Source organism: Vanessa tameamea, chromosome 17, assembly GCF_037043105.1.
Source record: "Vanessa tameamea isolate UH-Manoa-2023 chromosome 17, ilVanTame1 primary haplotype, whole genome shotgun sequence".
In the NCBI taxonomy this organism is placed as follows: domain Eukaryota; kingdom Metazoa; phylum Arthropoda; class Insecta; order Lepidoptera; family Nymphalidae; genus Vanessa; species Vanessa tameamea.
This window is the reverse complement of record NC_087325.1, coordinates 5,525,199-5,542,946: the sequence shown is the minus strand read 5'-3', so window position 1 is coordinate 5,542,946 and position 17,748 is coordinate 5,525,199. Positions and strand designations below refer to the sequence as shown.

The 17,748-nt window shown below is 31.3% G+C and overlaps 4 protein-coding genes across 7 annotated transcripts; 3 read left to right on the top strand and 1 right to left on the bottom strand.

The window, feature by feature from the left end:
* Window positions 1–125: 125 nt before the first annotated feature.
* On the top strand, window positions 126–701 carry LOC113400354 (COX assembly mitochondrial protein homolog). Its single transcript, XM_026639903.2, has 2 exons — window positions 126–273; window positions 343–701. The coding sequence occupies exons 1-2, from the start codon at window positions 219–221 to the stop codon at window positions 639–641; spliced, it is 354 nt and encodes a 117-aa protein (XP_026495688.1). The 5' UTR covers window positions 126–218; the 3' UTR covers window positions 642–701.
* Window positions 692–2,408, bottom strand: LOC113400352 (tRNA-splicing endonuclease subunit Sen2). Of its 3 annotated transcripts, none has more exons than XM_026639899.2 (4): window positions 2,212–2,408; window positions 1,114–2,002; window positions 918–1,042; window positions 692–834 (listed from the first exon to the last, which is right to left on the bottom strand). In XM_026639899.2, exons 2-4 carry the CDS (start codon window positions 1,925–1,927, stop codon window positions 694–696), a joined length of 1,080 nt encoding a protein of 359 aa, XP_026495684.1. In that variant the 5' UTR covers window positions 1,928–2,002; window positions 2,212–2,408; the 3' UTR covers window positions 692–693. The 3 variants fall into 3 exon arrangements, with proteins under 3 accessions (XP_026495684.1, XP_064073668.1, XP_026495686.1); XM_064217598.1 differs by lacking the exon at window positions 2,212–2,408 and adding an exon at window positions 2,138–2,155; XM_026639901.2 differs by lacking the exon at window positions 2,212–2,408 and adding an exon at window positions 2,133–2,150.
* Window positions 2,409–3,515: 1,107 nt separating this feature from the next.
* On the top strand, window positions 3,516–9,522 carry LOC113400351 (V-type proton ATPase subunit H). 2 transcript variants are annotated; one of them, XM_026639897.2, is made up of 11 exons: window positions 3,516–3,753; window positions 3,838–3,919; window positions 4,007–4,187; window positions 4,348–4,557; window positions 5,853–6,056; window positions 7,035–7,169; window positions 7,527–7,712; window positions 7,941–8,128; window positions 8,318–8,506; window positions 8,789–8,902; window positions 8,976–9,522. In XM_026639897.2, the coding sequence occupies exons 1-11, from the start codon at window positions 3,690–3,692 to the stop codon at window positions 9,052–9,054; spliced, it is 1,632 nt and encodes a 543-aa protein (XP_026495682.1). In that variant the 5' UTR covers window positions 3,516–3,689; the 3' UTR covers window positions 9,055–9,522. The 2 variants fall into 2 exon arrangements, with proteins under 2 accessions (XP_026495682.1, XP_026495683.1); XM_026639898.2 differs by lacking the exon at window positions 5,853–6,056 and having other exon boundaries at window positions 3,517–3,753.
* A 715-nt stretch (window positions 9,523–10,237) lies between these two features.
* LOC113400350 (actin-related protein 5) lies at window positions 10,238–16,703 on the top strand. The gene is made up of 12 exons (XM_026639896.2): window positions 10,238–10,430; window positions 10,500–10,665; window positions 11,210–11,376; window positions 11,683–11,874; window positions 11,970–12,200; window positions 12,958–13,079; window positions 13,425–13,505; window positions 13,696–13,857; window positions 14,493–14,656; window positions 15,763–15,900; window positions 16,064–16,218; window positions 16,326–16,703. The coding sequence occupies exons 1-12, from the start codon at window positions 10,325–10,327 to the stop codon at window positions 16,628–16,630; spliced, it is 1,989 nt and encodes a 662-aa protein (XP_026495681.1). The 5' UTR covers window positions 10,238–10,324; the 3' UTR covers window positions 16,631–16,703.
* The last annotated feature ends 1,045 nt before the right edge of the window (window positions 16,704–17,748 follow it).

Genomic DNA, 17,748 nt, shown 5'->3' with positions numbered 1-17,748 from the left:
CTCACATATATATTTTAACACTTGTAATTACGTAAAAATATTTTTTTTTAAGGCTTTATGTTGAAACGCTTTTGAATGAGATAAATAGAAAATTAAAAAAAAATGGTATAATTGTCAAATGACAATGTCAAAAGTAAATAAAAAAATATATTGACATTTCTAAGTAATTTTTATTCAAGTTTTAAATGATCAATATTGTAAATATAATATAATTAAAGATGCCTGAATCATCAGTGTTACCCAAAAAATTCTCAGATGGTCCACGTGGTTTAGGTAAACATTTTGTATGGTAAATTATTATAACCGATTTCATCTTAAATATATCAATTGTACATTCTCTAGGAGATCCAGATGATAGAAGCCTTAGAAAAGTAGAAACTGAAGTAGTCATACCGAAACTTATTAGAGAAAAAGCCAAAAATGAAAAATGTATCCCTGAAGTTAAAGATTTCTCTAAATGTTGCAAAGATTCATCTTTGTTTATGATTATCAAATGTAGAAACGAAAACTCGGCATTGAAATCTTGTTTGTCAGAGTGGTATCATAATGAGGAATTTAAAAAAATATGTACTGAAGAATATTTAAAGGAAAGAAGTGAATACAGAAGAACAGGCATCAAAAAGCCAATGAAAAGAGCATGAACCGTAGTAAATGTTATTTATATGTAAGATATCAAAGAAATAAAAGCATGTTTTAGTCTACATCATTACCATCATTTATTATATTTGGAATATTTCTAGTTAATAACAGTTCCCTTACACTAAATTCACTAAGATCTTGTGGCAGCTTTAAATTATCTTTACTGGATTTCAGAACTTCCACTATTATCACTTCCTGAAACAAACAACTCATTATCTGTATTTCATAATAAAAATATTGTTAACCAACATACAAAATTCTTAAGAGCATTTATATACCTTAACAGTTGTTGCAGCCATTCGAATTTGACCAAGTAAAGATATCCAATCAGAAATATTATTCCCATAGTTTATAACAATTACATAATCTGCATGATTTATTTCTGGACCTTCTCTGTATAGTACTAAAAAAAGAAGAAATTAGAGAAAGAAAAAAAAAAAAAATTTTTTATGTATAATCTATAAAATGTCTTACAGTAGTCACCCCCAAATTTAATTCCAGGTTTAACAATATATCCTTTAGACCTAAAGTAGTGGTATACAACATATTTCTCAATAAAATATCTATCACTCTCACTGAATATTTTCCAACAATCTTCTATGTTTAGTATATTGTTCTCATTATTTACAATTTGTAAGCACCCAAGCCCATATAACAAGAAAAAAGCTTCTTCTAATGAGAGCATTAACTTTTCCTGTAATACAATTTTATCTACACAACATTTAGGTTTCAAATTGGCAAAATAATCGTCATCTTCTGAATCACTGTTTGGTACAATAACAACTAAGTTTTGTTTATCAGCCAAGTCAAATTCAGTTTGATTATTTAAAATTTCAGTTTCTTGCACTATCTCATCATCACTTGAAACCAAATCTATAACATCCCTTCCCGATTGTTTCCTAGTGTCATGAACAATTTTAGAAACCAGGTCATTAACCTCTTTAAGAAAAGAATCAGAATCAATAGACTGTTTTGGTGTTCCAAATCTCTTATGCCAATAATTTCTCTTTAAGAATTGCCTCTTCCGCATAATAGATGGACTGCCATCATTATGTACAACTTGAGGCTTAGATCTAGATGCAGTTCCTTTACCAAAACATCCCATATGGTGTAACAAGGCCATCTCATCCAGGGATCTAATCTCAACACCAAACCCATTATAATGTCCAGTAAACACTATGCACATAGAACTATCTAGTGGTAGACGCAATGATGATTCAGCATCCATAGGAAATGCGTTATTTGGGTCATTAGTCTGACATTCCTCTTCTGATTTCAAACTCATCATGACAAAAGAACTGGCCACTTCCCAAAAAGTATTTTTAGCAAGAAAGTGTGACAAGTCCTAGCTTAAATTATTAATCTGTAACGCAAAAAGTCAACTTTTGATACAAAAATATATATTATGACTCACGAAACAAAATTTTAGCATTTGTAAACATTGATTTTTAATTAGAATATTAAAAAAATGGAAACAAAAATAAGACGAGAACCTGACCCTGATAGATACAACCGTAAGTAATTTTTAAAGTAAGCGTTATTGTGCTGAGCTAATTTCATATTACAACTAACCTATAACAGAATGTTTCACTAAAATAAATCACAAGATCTACTGTTTATTATTTTACTTGTTTATATCGTTTGCACAAGTTTCATGCAATCCCTTCTTACTTGTTGTACATTATTTTAGAACAGACAGTAAATTAGAAATTGGATTTTTATTTCATGAAAATGTAAAATAAAGGTATTTCTTAATGTTTAATTTTCAATCAACATAGCGAAGTAACATTAGATATAGCAAGAGTAGCAGGTAGCAGCACCTACTATTGCAAATGTGACCAATATTTTCAATTTGTATTACTTTATCATTTACTCAATTTACTACCGTAAAATTTTATGAATAAAGTCTAAATTGAAAAAATGTACTTATGTACTTAATGACATTTTTTATTTTTCAATATGATTAATAATAATGACATACGGATTAAGTGCTGCCAGTATACTTTACTGTAGTTTAAAAGTATTGATTGTAGTTATATTACTGTACATGTAGAATAATTAACTGCCTAATTCATTACACTTTGCATCAAGGTAACACATTCAATTAACAAAACACTAAAACAAAAACAAGAAAAAATACCAATATTGAGAAAATAGTCTTAAACGGAAAAAAGGGAATTAAAAACTGTAAAATGACCTGCTTAATATTCATATTACACTTAGTTAAATATCAAAAATTGCATTTCACATTGCTGGTAAGTAACGAAAATGAAAAGTAAAATGAAATAAACTATAGTATAATATGGTGAATATTAAATATTATTAAATAAAGCAGTATGCTGTTACATTTTTAAACAACAACTGAATATCACTCGTTACATATTATGTTTAATACTAGCATATCAATAAAAAATTAAAAGAAAAGAACTGAAAAAAACACATTCAGAAAAAAAGTTATACTTTATTGGAATTACGGTAGCATAGTATAAATAATTGTATGTAGTACTGCATTATTATTTTGCATATTTTTGTTAAATTAAAATAGGTCTTAGTCGGTATTCAAATATCAGTATAATTAATATTTAGCTTTATTAATTTATTTATTTAATATTAATTGTAATCAATTTTATGTCGATTTAATGTATTTTTTAAATAACATATTGTTTGTTCATAAAATTATAGTATACATACTTTACAAATTAACTTTTGTGTATTTTAAATTTCATGTTTAAGTTCTTAAACATTTCTCTTTAAAGAGTTGTCAAAATATGACAGTAAATTTTCTGTATAAGGTTGCCTGCTTGTTGCTTTCACAGTATTGACAACTGTTTTCTTTATATATCTATCTCTCTTTTTTACAGCTAAAAAAGTCTACATTAGAGAAGGTAAGCAATACATTATTCCTCAATGGCGACAACTTCAATTTACATAGTCACAAGACCTCTCAGCTGAGGTAGCTGTCTCTCAATTTTCTATTTTCTGTAGAATAATTCTCTACAAAAATTATCTAATTGTGGGTGGCGTCTTTTTCTTTAAATTCTATAGCCAAAATGGCTCATATCAACGAAGAGAATGTTAGCAAACTAATTCCATCGCTAGGCGATGACAAAATCGGTATGTATCTACGCAAATCTTTAAAATGGATAATTTATTTTTGTACTTACTAACATATAATCCTTTTTTGAAATATATTTACAGATATGATTGCCGCTACAAGCGCACTACAAATAAGGGCGAGTGAGATTCGTCAAACTCAAATTAACTGGCAATCCTATTTGCAGTAAGTATTGATTGAATTTTTTTTCAGTGAATATGTACTTAAATTGAAGAAAGTCAGTATTAGTTATAAATGTTAAATTTTTAACAGGTCGCAAATGATCACTCAGCGTGATCACGACTTCATTGTGAATTTAGACCAACGTGGGCAAAAAGACTTGCCAGATAAGAACCCTGATGCATGTGCAGATGTTTTCCTGAATCTGCTTACCCATATTAGTAAAGACAATACCATCCAGTATGTCCTTGTTTTGATAGACGATATTCTTTCAGTAAGTAAATTAATTTATTAAAGCTTACATAAATTTATTCAAGTATCAATTTAAGAAGTACATTATTTTTTTCTTGAAACATTTCTTGTACATTAGATGTCTTTTTTGAAACTTATTTATAAATCATATATCTACATACAATTTGGTATTTTGATTCTAGGAAGATAAGTCTCGTGTCAAGATATTTCGCAATGCCAGACACGGAAATGTGTGGCAGCCATTCTTGAACCTGCTAAATCGTCAAGATGAGTTTGTCCAGCATATGACTGCTCGTATCATTGCCAAGCTTGCTTGCTGGCACCCACAGCTCATGGAGAAGAGCGACTTGAATTTCTACCTCTCCTGGTTGAAGGAGCAGCTTAAAATGAATGTAAGTACAAGGTACTTGATGTTTTATTTTGTTAGTTTGAACTGAAGTTTTATTTTAAAATAGCATGGACTGTTACTGTGAAAATTTTATCACATTTACATATGCTTAGCACATAATATATATAGTTTTAAGAAACTTTTAATAGGTGTGTAATAAAATAATGATAATATAGTTGAATGTCATTAATGATTGGATTTGATGAAAAATTAAATTAATTAGTAAATGAAAAATTCAAAAGGTTTTTATGCAAATAATGTGAATGGATCAAATAATTATAACATTTTTAAAAGTATATATTAATAATAAGAATGTATGATCAATTTAGCTTGTTATGCATGTCATGTCTAACAAAACTAAAATGCTTGTAATATTTTATAATAACTTAATAAAATCCATATTAAATTAAGAAAATAAAAAAAAAATTACATTAATGAATTATCACATTTTTTATGTGACATATCAGCCTTAATATATACATTATATATAAGATATCATAACTCAAACTTTCTGAATAATTATCCTTAACTATTTACTCTAAACAAGAACTATACTTTATTATTTTAAAACCGAAAAACATGGTTAAAGTATACACTCTACTAAACATTCATAAAAGTAACGTCAATGCAAACAACTTGAATTATGTAATGTAAAAAAACATTAACACTCTTTCAGATTTTAAAATACATTTGTAGGTAGAATTTAAAATCCTTTTACAGTAAAGTCATTGCCATTTTTACTAGAATCTACATAAATATTGTAAAACATAGTACAATTTCCTTATATAATGGTCAAATGAAAAGTAATTGATGAACAATACAAAATTGTTCTATTTCAAAAGTTTAGTCAGCTTGTGATATACAATATTTTATTTTTACATTGCTTTTGACAACATGCTGTATAACAAAATAAGTCAGAAATGAATTTGAAGTATCAATGTTTGGGATTACAAAAAAGATTTATTTATAAATATTTAAGCAGCTAGCAATAAAATATTTTTCAAATGAATATAATGAGAATAATGCTTTACTTTCTTTTTCACATTCTGTCATACATATTATTTAATTATATTTATTTTACACTTGAGTCTTTTTGGAATAGACTTACTTACTTGGCAAGCTTAGCAGCACAGCAAGTTACAGAGCCTTCAATCAAGCTGTGTATCATATCATTATAATATATCTAAACAACTGAAAATTAACCCATCAATGTTGTGAGCATCATCATTCAAGCATTATGCATCGTTGGGGCGAAGAGAAGATGGTTGTATGTCACTGAGAGGTTTGTTTTCTGGTAAGGCCGAGAAAGTGTCCGCTGAGTTAGAGCATGCTGAGCAGGTTATGTTGGAGCATGAAAAACAACACTTCTCTGATAAACCTATAAAACATCACAAGGAAAATAGTGGAGAAAAAGCTGACTCTTCCCAAGAAAAATATTCGAGCCTTTATAGCTCTTTTGATGTTCTCAAATCGCATCAGGATTTGCCGCTGGGCCTGCATAAGGTATTCCGTGTTGACGTCACAACACATAAATATTGAATGTGTTCAATGAATAACACATGTGAACTGTATCTAATTTTTTGTTCTAGACAGTTATTATTATAAATAAAATTTGTAACTAATAATAGACCTACATATTTATGCAAGCTTATACTAACAGAAGTTTTAACATCATCGTAACATTATGTACAGATATGCAAAATGTGCCTTCAAAAGCTTCTGGTAAATATGTTATAACATATAATTAAACTGCTGCTAAATATTGCCAAATAAAATCGTTAAATTCCTTGAATTTATATACATAAATGGCTTCTGATGACATTTTATACTAAAACTTAATAAATATGGATCCTCCCTCATTACGCGGTTAGTGTCATATTTTGTTAATATGTTAGGTAAGGTGATAATACAGTATGAAATAAATTGATATAATAATTTATATAAAATAAATGGGGGTCGTAGGGTACAGGAAATAAACGAAATTAAGATAAGCGCATTGTACGTAAAATTGAGAGTATCAAAACCATAAACCATTACTGTATTGAAATGATTCAATTAAATTTATATCGATTTACTAATAAAAGTCTATTATCGAATAGAACTGTTGTACGCTGCATAGAAGCGCTATTTCGCGTGCCTTCTAATGTACAACGTAAAAGAAGTAGAACAAGAAATTTGGCTTCAATAATAAAAAGCTAGTCAAATTAAAAAGTGGCCAGCATTCTTTAAAAACAGTTACCGTGTACCTCCTCTAATCAAGAACCAAAAAACTAGGTTTTAATTATTTTAGAAAATATTATGCAAAATTTTAAGACCATAATACATAAATACATTTATATAAGTATTTATCATTGTATAATACCTACCTAATATGTATATATATACGTATAATTTTTGGATTTTAATGACAATGTGTGTTTTATGAATTACATTTTATATAATTTGCTAAATTTAATTAATGTGACCAATATTTTATTTCAGACAAATGACTATATTCAGTCAGTGGCTCGCTGTTTGCAAATGATGCTTCGTGTCGACGAGTACCGCTTCGCATTCCTGTCTGTTGACGGCATTTCCACTCTGCTATCCATCCTCGCTTCAAGAGTCAACTTCCAGGTTAGGGTCTTAGTATCGACTTCTATCTTGATGTTATTTCTTTATCATTGGAAAGAAATGAGATCAAGATAAGAAATTGAATGGCATAAAGAAATAACATAATTGAAAGGAAAAAAAATCACTTAGTTGAATATATTCTAAGGAATCGTTTAAGCTAATAAACGAAAAAAAGGACAAAACATATGGACTTTATTATAGTTGTCTTTCTGTTCAGATTTATTGCTAGTAAAATACTTTTAGATATTTTTTTAACCACGATATTGATTGAATAATCTTGACATTTTATATAATTACTCGTCCTTATATACCCATTTTATATATCTATTTAGGTGTGTATTTTTACTTTTCGTAAACTAGGTGCAATACCAACTCGTGTTCTGCCTCTGGGTATTGACATTCAACTCTCTCCTCGCTGAGAAAATGAACAAATTTAACGCCATTCCGATTCTTGCTGACATCCTGAGCGACTCGGTCAAAGAGAAGGTCACACGTATCGTGCTCGCAGTCTTCCGTAACCTGATTGAAAAACCTGAAGACCAACAGGTGCGTGATATACAAAATACATAAACTCTATAATTCAGTAATTAAAACACAAACAAATTAATCTTGATATTTTTAATTATTTTATTCAATCGCATCTAAGACCATTTTGGATAAAAAAGGGTTTCTTAAACCATTTTGGAATATAGTTAGTTGAATGTTTTAAAACAAAAAATAAGCTACTAATATTGTAGTATCTATCTTAAGATATGAATCATTATTAAATTTTAGGTAGCCAAGGAGCACTGCATTGCCATGGTCCAATGTAAAGTGCTGAAACAACTTTCAATCTTGGAACAGAAGCGCTCAGACGACGAAGATATCATGAACGACGTGGATTTCCTCAATGATCGCCTGCAAGCCTCAGTTCAGGACCTGAGCTCATTCGACCAGTACGCCACTGAGGTTAAGAGTGGACGGTGAGTCTGATGCTTTTCACATCTCTATTTTCAAAATAGTTCTTATTTCGTATATAAAAACAAAATCCCGTGACATCATTAAATCCAAGGATGCAATTGCAATAGAATATTTAAGTGTATATACTAAAGATCCAAGCGGACGGAGTCGCGGTTATGATTAGTAGAGTACCATAAGTGCCGTCTCCGCAGACTGGAGTGGTCGCCCGTGCACAAGTCGGCCAAGTTCTGGCGCGAGAACGCGGCGCGCCTCAACGAGCGCGGCCAGGAGCTGCTGCGCACGCTCGTGCACCTGCTGGAGAAGAGCCGCGACCCCGTCGTGCTCGCCGTGGCGTGCTACGACGTGGGCGAGTACGTGCGCCACTACCCGCGCGGCAAGCAGTTCGTATAGCTTTATACTATATTCCAATTGCTTTATGACGTCATTGTGTCTTTTGAAGGCGATCATTTAATTTAACTTACTTGATATTATTAATTTAATCATTATCCTTTTCAATTTGACATGATAAAAGCTAGATTTTATATTATCTTGTGTTTTATTCATTATAATATGTTATGTAAGCTTTTCTATAGTTATTCTTATGGATTTATATTATATAATTATGAATGAGTGAGGAACTATTATAGGAAAATAATTCATTTTTGTAAATTATCACAATAAAGCATCATCGAACAACTTGGCGGAAAGCAACGCGTCATGTATCTGCTTAGTCACGAAGACCCCAACGTTCGTTATGAAGCTCTGCTTGCCGTTCAGAAGCTCATGGTTCACAACTGGTATGTCCGCATATTAATATTTACAATTTAGCGAAACAAAGAACAAGTTTTGATTATTATTCTTGATTTGCAGGGAATACCTTGGCAAGCAACTGGAAAAGGAACAGATTGACAAACAGTCTGGTGGCACTGCTGTAGGTGCTAAGGCTTAAAATGTTTGCATTATTGCTTATTTAAAAATTGTTATTGTTGTCCTCAACTTATATTGCAGTAATATAGCGACAATTATATGTCTAAAGCCATTAAGTATTACAATGTTGTAAATAAAATAGCGCTGTTGAAAAAATAAACTGCAATGATTAAAAACATAAATATGATGTCTAATTATCTAAAGATTCAAACTTCGTGTAAATATATATTGAAACGGAAATATTTATGAATTTCATTGTTATTTATTTTTAAAAAAACCAGGTATGTATTGCCAGCATTATAAAAATTATAAATTATTTACAAATTTCAAAAAATCACATTCCTATAAAGATTTATTATTGTTACATAAAATTTAAATATAATCATTAATAAATTATATATTTAAAATTGTAGAAGTGGTAGCATATTTAAAGTGTGTACTGTGAACTGGCTACATTAGAAAATAAACTTCATGAGAATTAATTTAAAAATGAGTTTTATTTACGTTTTATATTCTTTGTAACCAAACTATCATTTCAATTCCGAATTATTATCAGAGAAAACTAATTTCGTACAATTAAACAGTGTACATCTTAAAACTTTGCAACCAGGCAATCGAAAAGTAGTGTACATGTTTTTTTGTAAGGTATACATTGATAAAGAATGGATCTCTGTATTAAATATTATTTGTGCGTGAAAACAAGATGTGCTCCTTAAGATTGTAGTCGGAACTAACTATTCAACCTTCAAAAAAGACAAATGCAAAAATAAATATTAAAATCGAACTGATATGTCCTGAGATAAGCGCATTCAACCAAATATTGACCAGTTTATAATATAAACTAACTTTGACCCGAGTTCAATTATCCGTTTTATTTAATTGTTCCGATTACTTGTCAATTATGGTCACTGTTTCGATGCCCAGGATCGTAGTTTTCCATCAAATAATATAATCTATAACCTATAATAAATTGACAATCTTACGCAAAAATAATAATTAAAATTGAACTGTGGTATTTTTAGAGACTAAGACCATACGTAAATCTTTTCCAGATGTAAAACCGAAATATAGATATCGATATTACTAATAATCTCAACTCTACCTCCATCGAATATTAACCGTAACTTAAGTAAATATCATAAACGAAAAAACTTACATCCAGTGCCGTTTGCTAAATAAAAAAAGTGTCAAGGCTTAAGTGTCACTGTCAACTGAGAAGTCAAACTTTATGAAAATAAAAGTATTCAAAGCCGCTACTAAGAAGAATTGTTAAACTTTGAATTAATTAAAAAATGGAAGATGTTTTAGTGCTAAAAGATCAAAAAACTGTGCAAGATATTGTTCATGAATATGGACCTACTTTAAAGTTTGGTCATACTCCTTTAGTAATTGACAATGGTAACTAAAGTGCACTTTTTCATATTAATAATTTTAGAAATATTTTATATCTTAATTAATATATTTTAGGTTCATATCAATGTAGGGTAGGTTGGTCAGTACACGACGAGCCCCACTTAATATTCAAAAATTTAATCGCTAGACCGCGGAAAGATAGGTGTAAAAAAGACGCAGAGCCTCCTGTTACTCCACCAATTCAAATTGGAAATGATATTATTAACATAGAAGCTGTAAGGTATGTTGTAAAATAAGCAATTCGTGTTTCTAGTTTAAACACATTAAAGGAAATTAATGGAACTTATATAAACACAACAATCTATTACATTTTTTTTTTCACTGTGAAAGTAATAGGCCTATAACACCTCATGCAACTTTTGTTCATCTAAATGTATAATTTTTTTAAGTATTGATTTGCAAAAAAGATATGTAAAATAAATAAAAAATGTAAGTCATTTCTATATACACTTAATCAATGACAAATAACAATATTAAATTGTCATGGCATTGGAACAAACTAAGACATGTAAACAGAGAGACATCACAAATCGATTTTTGTTATATTTTTCAAGAAATTTCACATTCAATTCAGTTCCTCTTTTATTATTTAAACATTGGTCTCCATTGGAATAATGAAACCAAAATATATTTTCTTAATAAAATATTCTTTTTCTTAATAAAAAACAGTACTTTTCAATTTTGTAAATATTTCTAGAGTATCTATTACGTAATATAATTGTTTTTGATATTTGAGCTTTATTATATTGTATGTTACTTTATAGGTTCCAACTAAAAACTCAGTTTGACAAGAATGTTGTTACACATTTTGAAGTTCAGGAACAAGTGTGTGATTACATTTTCTCTCATTTGGGTATTGATTCCGATGGATGTGTTCCACATCCCATAGTGATGACTGAGGCATTTGTCACACCTAATTACAGTAGGCAATGTAAGTGTAAAGTGTTTTTACTGAATGAATTAAATACTATTATATTATTTACAGTTAACAAATGAATGACTTTTTTTTCAATGCCACTGCCTATCGGCTGAGTTGATGTCTTACCATTAGGTGGACAACTTGGCTATCTGCAACCCTGTAAATTAGAATTAAATAAAACTTATTCACAATTACAGAATAATCCTCATTTAATATGCCGCACCAATAAAAATGCTCTATCTATTTCTTATAAATTTTATGCCTTTGGTTTGATATAAACTCAAAATTATGATGTCATTGATTTTTTTTTAATTGTAGTAATGTCAGAGCTCCTCTTCGAAGGTTATGGAGTTCCAGCTGTGAGTTATGGAGTTGATTCCTTGTTCAGTCTCTATAAGAATGACATAGGCGATACCGCACTAATTGTTAACTGCGGCTACCATACAATCCATATTATACCTGTTATAAAGGGAAAAGTTATAGAAGAACATGCTAGAAGAATCAATTTGGGTAATTACTTTGCAATTATATAAAATAATATTATGTTACAAAAAAATACATTACTTATATAAATAATATATTATAAATATGTAAACAACTTTTAGGTGGTAGTGAAATAATTAGCTACATGCATAAGCTACTACAATTAAAATATCCTGTCCATGTTAATGCAATAACAATGTCTCGAATTGAAGAAATTCTTCATGAGCACAGTTCTATAGCTCTAGATTATCAAGAGGAAATTAGAAGATGGGTCAACCCTGATTATTATGAAGCTAATGTTATAAGAGTGCAACTGCCATTTGTACAGTCCACAAGCTCTTCAGGTCTTACAGGTAAAACATGTCATACTACAAAATATTAAAGTTAAATGTTTTATGAATTTGTGATATATTTTTTTTGTATAGTCTGTTTGTGTATGGTCAAATAGGACATCTAATGTAAGTGTCAACACCGCTCATAAACATAAGTACTGTATTCTTACAACCATTTTGTTAAACATTCCTTACAATACAAATGCACCACCAATCTTGGGAGCTAAGATGTTATATCTCTTGTGCCTGTAACACTGCCTCACTAAACCTGCAAATTGGAACACAACAATACTCTGTATTGTGGTTTATGTCTGATATCAGCTATTGTAATATTATTTATAAATTATATATTTTTTGTTAGAGAGACAATCTCCAGATGGTGGTTAGATCGCGTGCATCTTAATGTGGCTATTTCAATGAAATTCTGTCATCATCAGCCCGCATCATGTCACAGTGTGATTTAATAAGCTCCATTCTCCTCAAAGGGAAAGGAAGCCTTAGCCCACCAGTAGGACAAAAAAGCTGTTACGTTTTTTGTAAAATAAGAAATGTATCGAAAAATAATTTTTTTTAATATGTAGGTCTTTTCCAAAGTGATTAACTTAATTGTGATTTTCTTAATATAATTTCGAATTGGCTTCAATGTTATAAACTATTAATAGATGCCACGAAAAATTGATAGAATATGCAATGAAAAAATACATTGCATTTAAATTATGTTATATTCATTCAGAACAAAACTATTCAAACACTTTTGTTAAAATATTATACTTTATAGCTGAACAACAAAAAGAAAGAAAGAAAGAGATGGCTCGTCGGCTTCTAGAAATAAATGCGAGGAAACGAGACGAGAGGCTGGCAGAAGATGAAGAACAATTAAATCAATTGCTAGCTCTTCAGGTTGTTTTTGTACTTGTTATCGTGTAACATATTGTTTAAGTTGTGAATGGCATGGAGTAACTTTAAAAATCAAATGTCAATTACTGAAAATTGGAGAATTGTACTGTGTCAGTCATTTTTTTGATTCATGCTTATAATTGAAAAAAAACACTATTATATTATTCTATATAATGTTGTGTTTGGTCCTCAAGGACATGATATGGCATGTTAAGTACCATATGTAAAGTATTTTGTTAAGTTGTAAAATTGTTCTTTGAGAAATTGCTTCAAAGAACTTGTATCAAATTTAACTATTTTAAGACATTTTAAGACAATTTGTAACAACTGTTTTGATTTCCACTGCAGGAATTGATAGAAGATGGTGACACAGAGGAATTCAATGAAGCTATCAAAGGTTTTGAGATCAAGAATTATGGCGATCTTCAGGTATTTATCACAAAACATACCACCATTTATAAAGAATGTTTCAAATAAACTTAAAGCGAAAAACTGAAGAATATACAAGAAACTGAAATAATATTTTAGGAAACGAATGAAATTTAACACCATTGGAAATATAAAAACAAAAGCAACAAAAACATTTTCTTTAATTTTAAATAATTTATTTTCATTACAGAGACAAATAGCAAACTTAAATATGCGAATAGAGAAAAACAAGCAACGCATCGCAGCCGCAGCCAACGCGGACGAGCCCGCCGAGCCGCGCCCCACTGGCAGGTTCCAGCCCCCCACCGACCCCGAAGCCTTCCAAATCTGGCTCGATGAGACACGCGCTAAGGTAACGCACACTAATTGTTAGTAGTTATATCCGAACAGACTAAGTTTGTTGTTAGGATAATAATTAAAATTATAGGATCAATACTTAATGTATTGTTTTCGTAATCCTCGGAACAGTAATGTATTTGGTTATTATATTCAATAAATTAATCGTTTTTCTTAAGACATTTAGAGTTATTACCAATGGATCAGAAGGTTAAAAATAGTTAATTTTATTATAAATTTATATTTAGTGGATCACACATCCCACCAAACCGCAATACTTAGTATTGTTAAGCTGCGGTTTAAAAGGTGAATGAGCAAGTGTTAAGTGCATGAGGCATGAGGGCCATACCATATCAGTTCCCAAGGTTGGTGGCGCATCGATGATGTGAGAAATGCTATTTATTTCTTACTTATTTTCGACTTAAGTTACCGCTCAGAGAATTTAGTTAAATTTATTTTATTTGTATTTATTGTTACACGTCATTAATCCTTATCAATATAAATAAATGAAGTAGTTGGATGCGTTTTCTGTAAATAAAACTAGCTTTTGACATTTTGTAATCTGTACCCTCAATCGTATCTTATAAAAGTATGGGTACGTAAGACGTGACGTGGCGAGGGAGCGTTAATTGTTTGGCGCCTGCGTGGCAGTACCGCGAGGTGGTGGTGCGGCGCGAGGCGCGGCGCGCGCGGCGCGCGGCCATGGTGAAGCGGCGCACGGCGGCCGCGGCCGAGCGCATGCGCGCCATCTCGCGCCTCGCCGCCGCCGGGGACGACTTCGGCTACCGGGACTCCGACTGGGACGTCTACAAGAGGTGCGCTACCGCTATGCGATTGCATACGGATTATTAGAGCGTGTTTTGTAACGCGAAGCTTTTAGTAGCTCCGAGAACAAAAGCAAGCAAATATTTATCGCTTCTTAAAAAAATTATAGATTCAGAATACTGTTTAAACTCTTAGTTGCTTGATACAATACAATACACCGGTATCGTTGGTTTGAATTAGTAATATTTGTTTCAGAAAGGTTTCTCGCTATTATTTAAAGTGCAATTGAGCAGTTTTATAAACAAAAGATAAGTTGATATTGTAATTTAATCTGAACCAACAACATATCAGATTTTATTAATTAGGTTAAATATTAACGTTTTTAATTAATTTAGGTACCTTTTCATTTAAGACATAGATATGGCTTTTGGCCATTGCCTACTCGTAATGTTCTATTCAGTAAATTTATGTCTATCCAAGTTGAAAAGAATGTTTCTGTATTATATGGAACTGTCTATTTTTACAAATATTATAATATATATGTATGTAAAATACCTTTATATTTGAATATAATTATCTTTTAAGTAAAAATCAACAGGAAAACGTTGATAATTTTCCCGAAAGGAAACAATGTTTACGATTTTTTTTAATAAAGAAAATGAAATTTTACTAAATGTTGCAATATTTAAATGTTTTGCTTAATGTTGTAGATTCGGGTTTCAATAAACCAAATAGCAGTAATGAAGAAATTATTGAATCTGACGAAATTACTTCATAAAAAATAAAACAAAAATAATGACTACAAAAACAGAACGTTGGCTACCATAATCAATCATAACCTGTGTGCCTTGCAGTATTTTTTAATGTTACAAGACCTAACTATATCTAAGAGCAGTTTACTAATTTTTAATTTGAGTTAGACTCGGCTACAATCTTTTCTTCTGTTTTAGTAATAAATAGGTATATATATTTTTATTATTAAGTTTAAGACATTTTTAAACACATGAAATTTATGACGAAAAATAATTTACAAGTTTAAAAAAAAATCACCTTATTTAGGTAATATTGCAAAAAATATAGAACCCGCCTAGCGGGATACTGTCGTTGAACGTTATAATTTATTGACGGGTATAAGTAAAGTTTTCTATTCCAACAGCATCAGTCGCGAGGCGGACTCGGACTCGGAGGCGGACGGCGAGCGCCTCGTGGAGCTGGAGGAGGCGCTGCGCGAGCACGAGCCGCCGCAGCCCTCGCACCACCAGCACCAGCTACACCTCGCCATCGAGCCCTACAGGTCGCTTACTTCTTTCTTCCTTCTGACTTCCGAATTTACGTGAATTGTAATGTCGCGACCTAATGCGGGGTCGTCAATAACTGTACGACGAATACCTGAATCGATCGATAAATTTGACATAAATATAAAAAGAATATTAATATTGCTTAGTTTCCTATTGTAGAGCCCCGGAGCTAATGTTTCAACCTTCGATGATGGGCAATTTGGAAGCCGGTTTGGCGGAAACTTTGGAATACGTATTCAAACACTTCAGTGACGAAGATCAGTTGTTGCTGGCAAATAACGTGTTTCTAACCGGAGGATGTTCTCAATTTCCAGGTTAGAAAGTGCAACTCACTGACATTTTGTTCCATAAATGAAGTAATTGTGAGTAAGAGGTACAACAAGTATCTCAAATTATATTAAAATAAAATTTATATTTTCAGGTCTGAAAGAGCGATTAGAAAGAGAACTCCTCGAAATGCGACCGTTTCAGTCAACTCATAAAGTTGTAATGGCAAAAAATCCTTGTCTCGATGCATGGTACGGTGCCAGAGATTTTGCTGGTAGCAGTGACTTTGAAAAATGGTGTATATCTAAAGAAGAGTACTATGAAATGGGTGGAGAATATTTAAAAGAGCACCACGCAAGTAACAAGTACTATAAAAGCCCAGCGCCTATTGTGGATAACTCTATGGCCCCAGCTGGCGACGCTAATGTAGTCAAGGAGGAAATTGTTGTAGACTGTTGATGGGGCCCCAATTTAACATTTCATCATTTTGTACTTAAAGTACACAATAAAGAACTGAAATTAATCTGTGTAATTATTTAGTAGCATATTAGAGCACACAATTTTATTAATATGCGTAAGTTAGCCCATCCACGTTAAATTATAATCGGTATTCAATAATAGTGATGTTCGTGCTTATCTTATAAGTGTCTTAATTTGACGCATGAGACGATTCATATTTAAAGAGTAAAAACAGGCAAAACGAATACAAATTAGATCATATGATTACATTTATATTTTGTCAGTTTTACTTGTAGTTTAACTTCGAGGGGAGCGCCTTCGGAGTTAAATGATGTTATACTTATGAATTATTTAAGTAAATATAAGAGTATAATAAGAGTATTTTTAAATGAAAAATTTTCCAAGTTTTTATAATTACGCAAAACAAAACAAGCACTTTGCGTATAAGCGACAAGACTGAACTGGTTTGTTATCCCCACCACCCGCGCATTGGGTCGCTCGCTGACTAGGCCCGTCATGCGACCAGAACGAGCGGACAGGAGCGTTTGAAAACTACGCACGCTGTCTCGCTCAGTCCCGTCGCTCTAGGCTTCCGCCTTAGTCACAACAATGTGGACGCAAAGGCGCGTTTCATATGTTTGATACTTCGCGCCCGTCGTCGCAACCGCGCTAGGCTCAGTGTGGACGCAGATTGCAGTGATCTCCTACAATATCTTGATATTCGTTATTTATTATTTATGAAATCTTGTGCAAGTTTAGAGTTTGTCTCGCTAAACATTTGATCTAACAGAAAAAAACAAAATAAATAAGTATATACTTAAAATGGTTTATTTAGATTATTACGGATGAATTCTTTTTTCACTTGCTATCATAACATTTTGCTTAATAATGCATATGTACAGCTAACTGGTTAAATTAGCCTTTTAATTAACAGTCTAGACCATTAGTTCCCAAACTTATTTTTCTCGTGGATCACCTATTGGCATGTGTCCGTAACCACAGTGCTTTTAATTATATCCTTAGTAACCCTACGAGTATTTCAGCAATTAAAATCTATGAATTTGTTAGTGATTTTCTCAAACTGATGACGAAAAAAAAAAAAAGTAAGTACCTTTGGC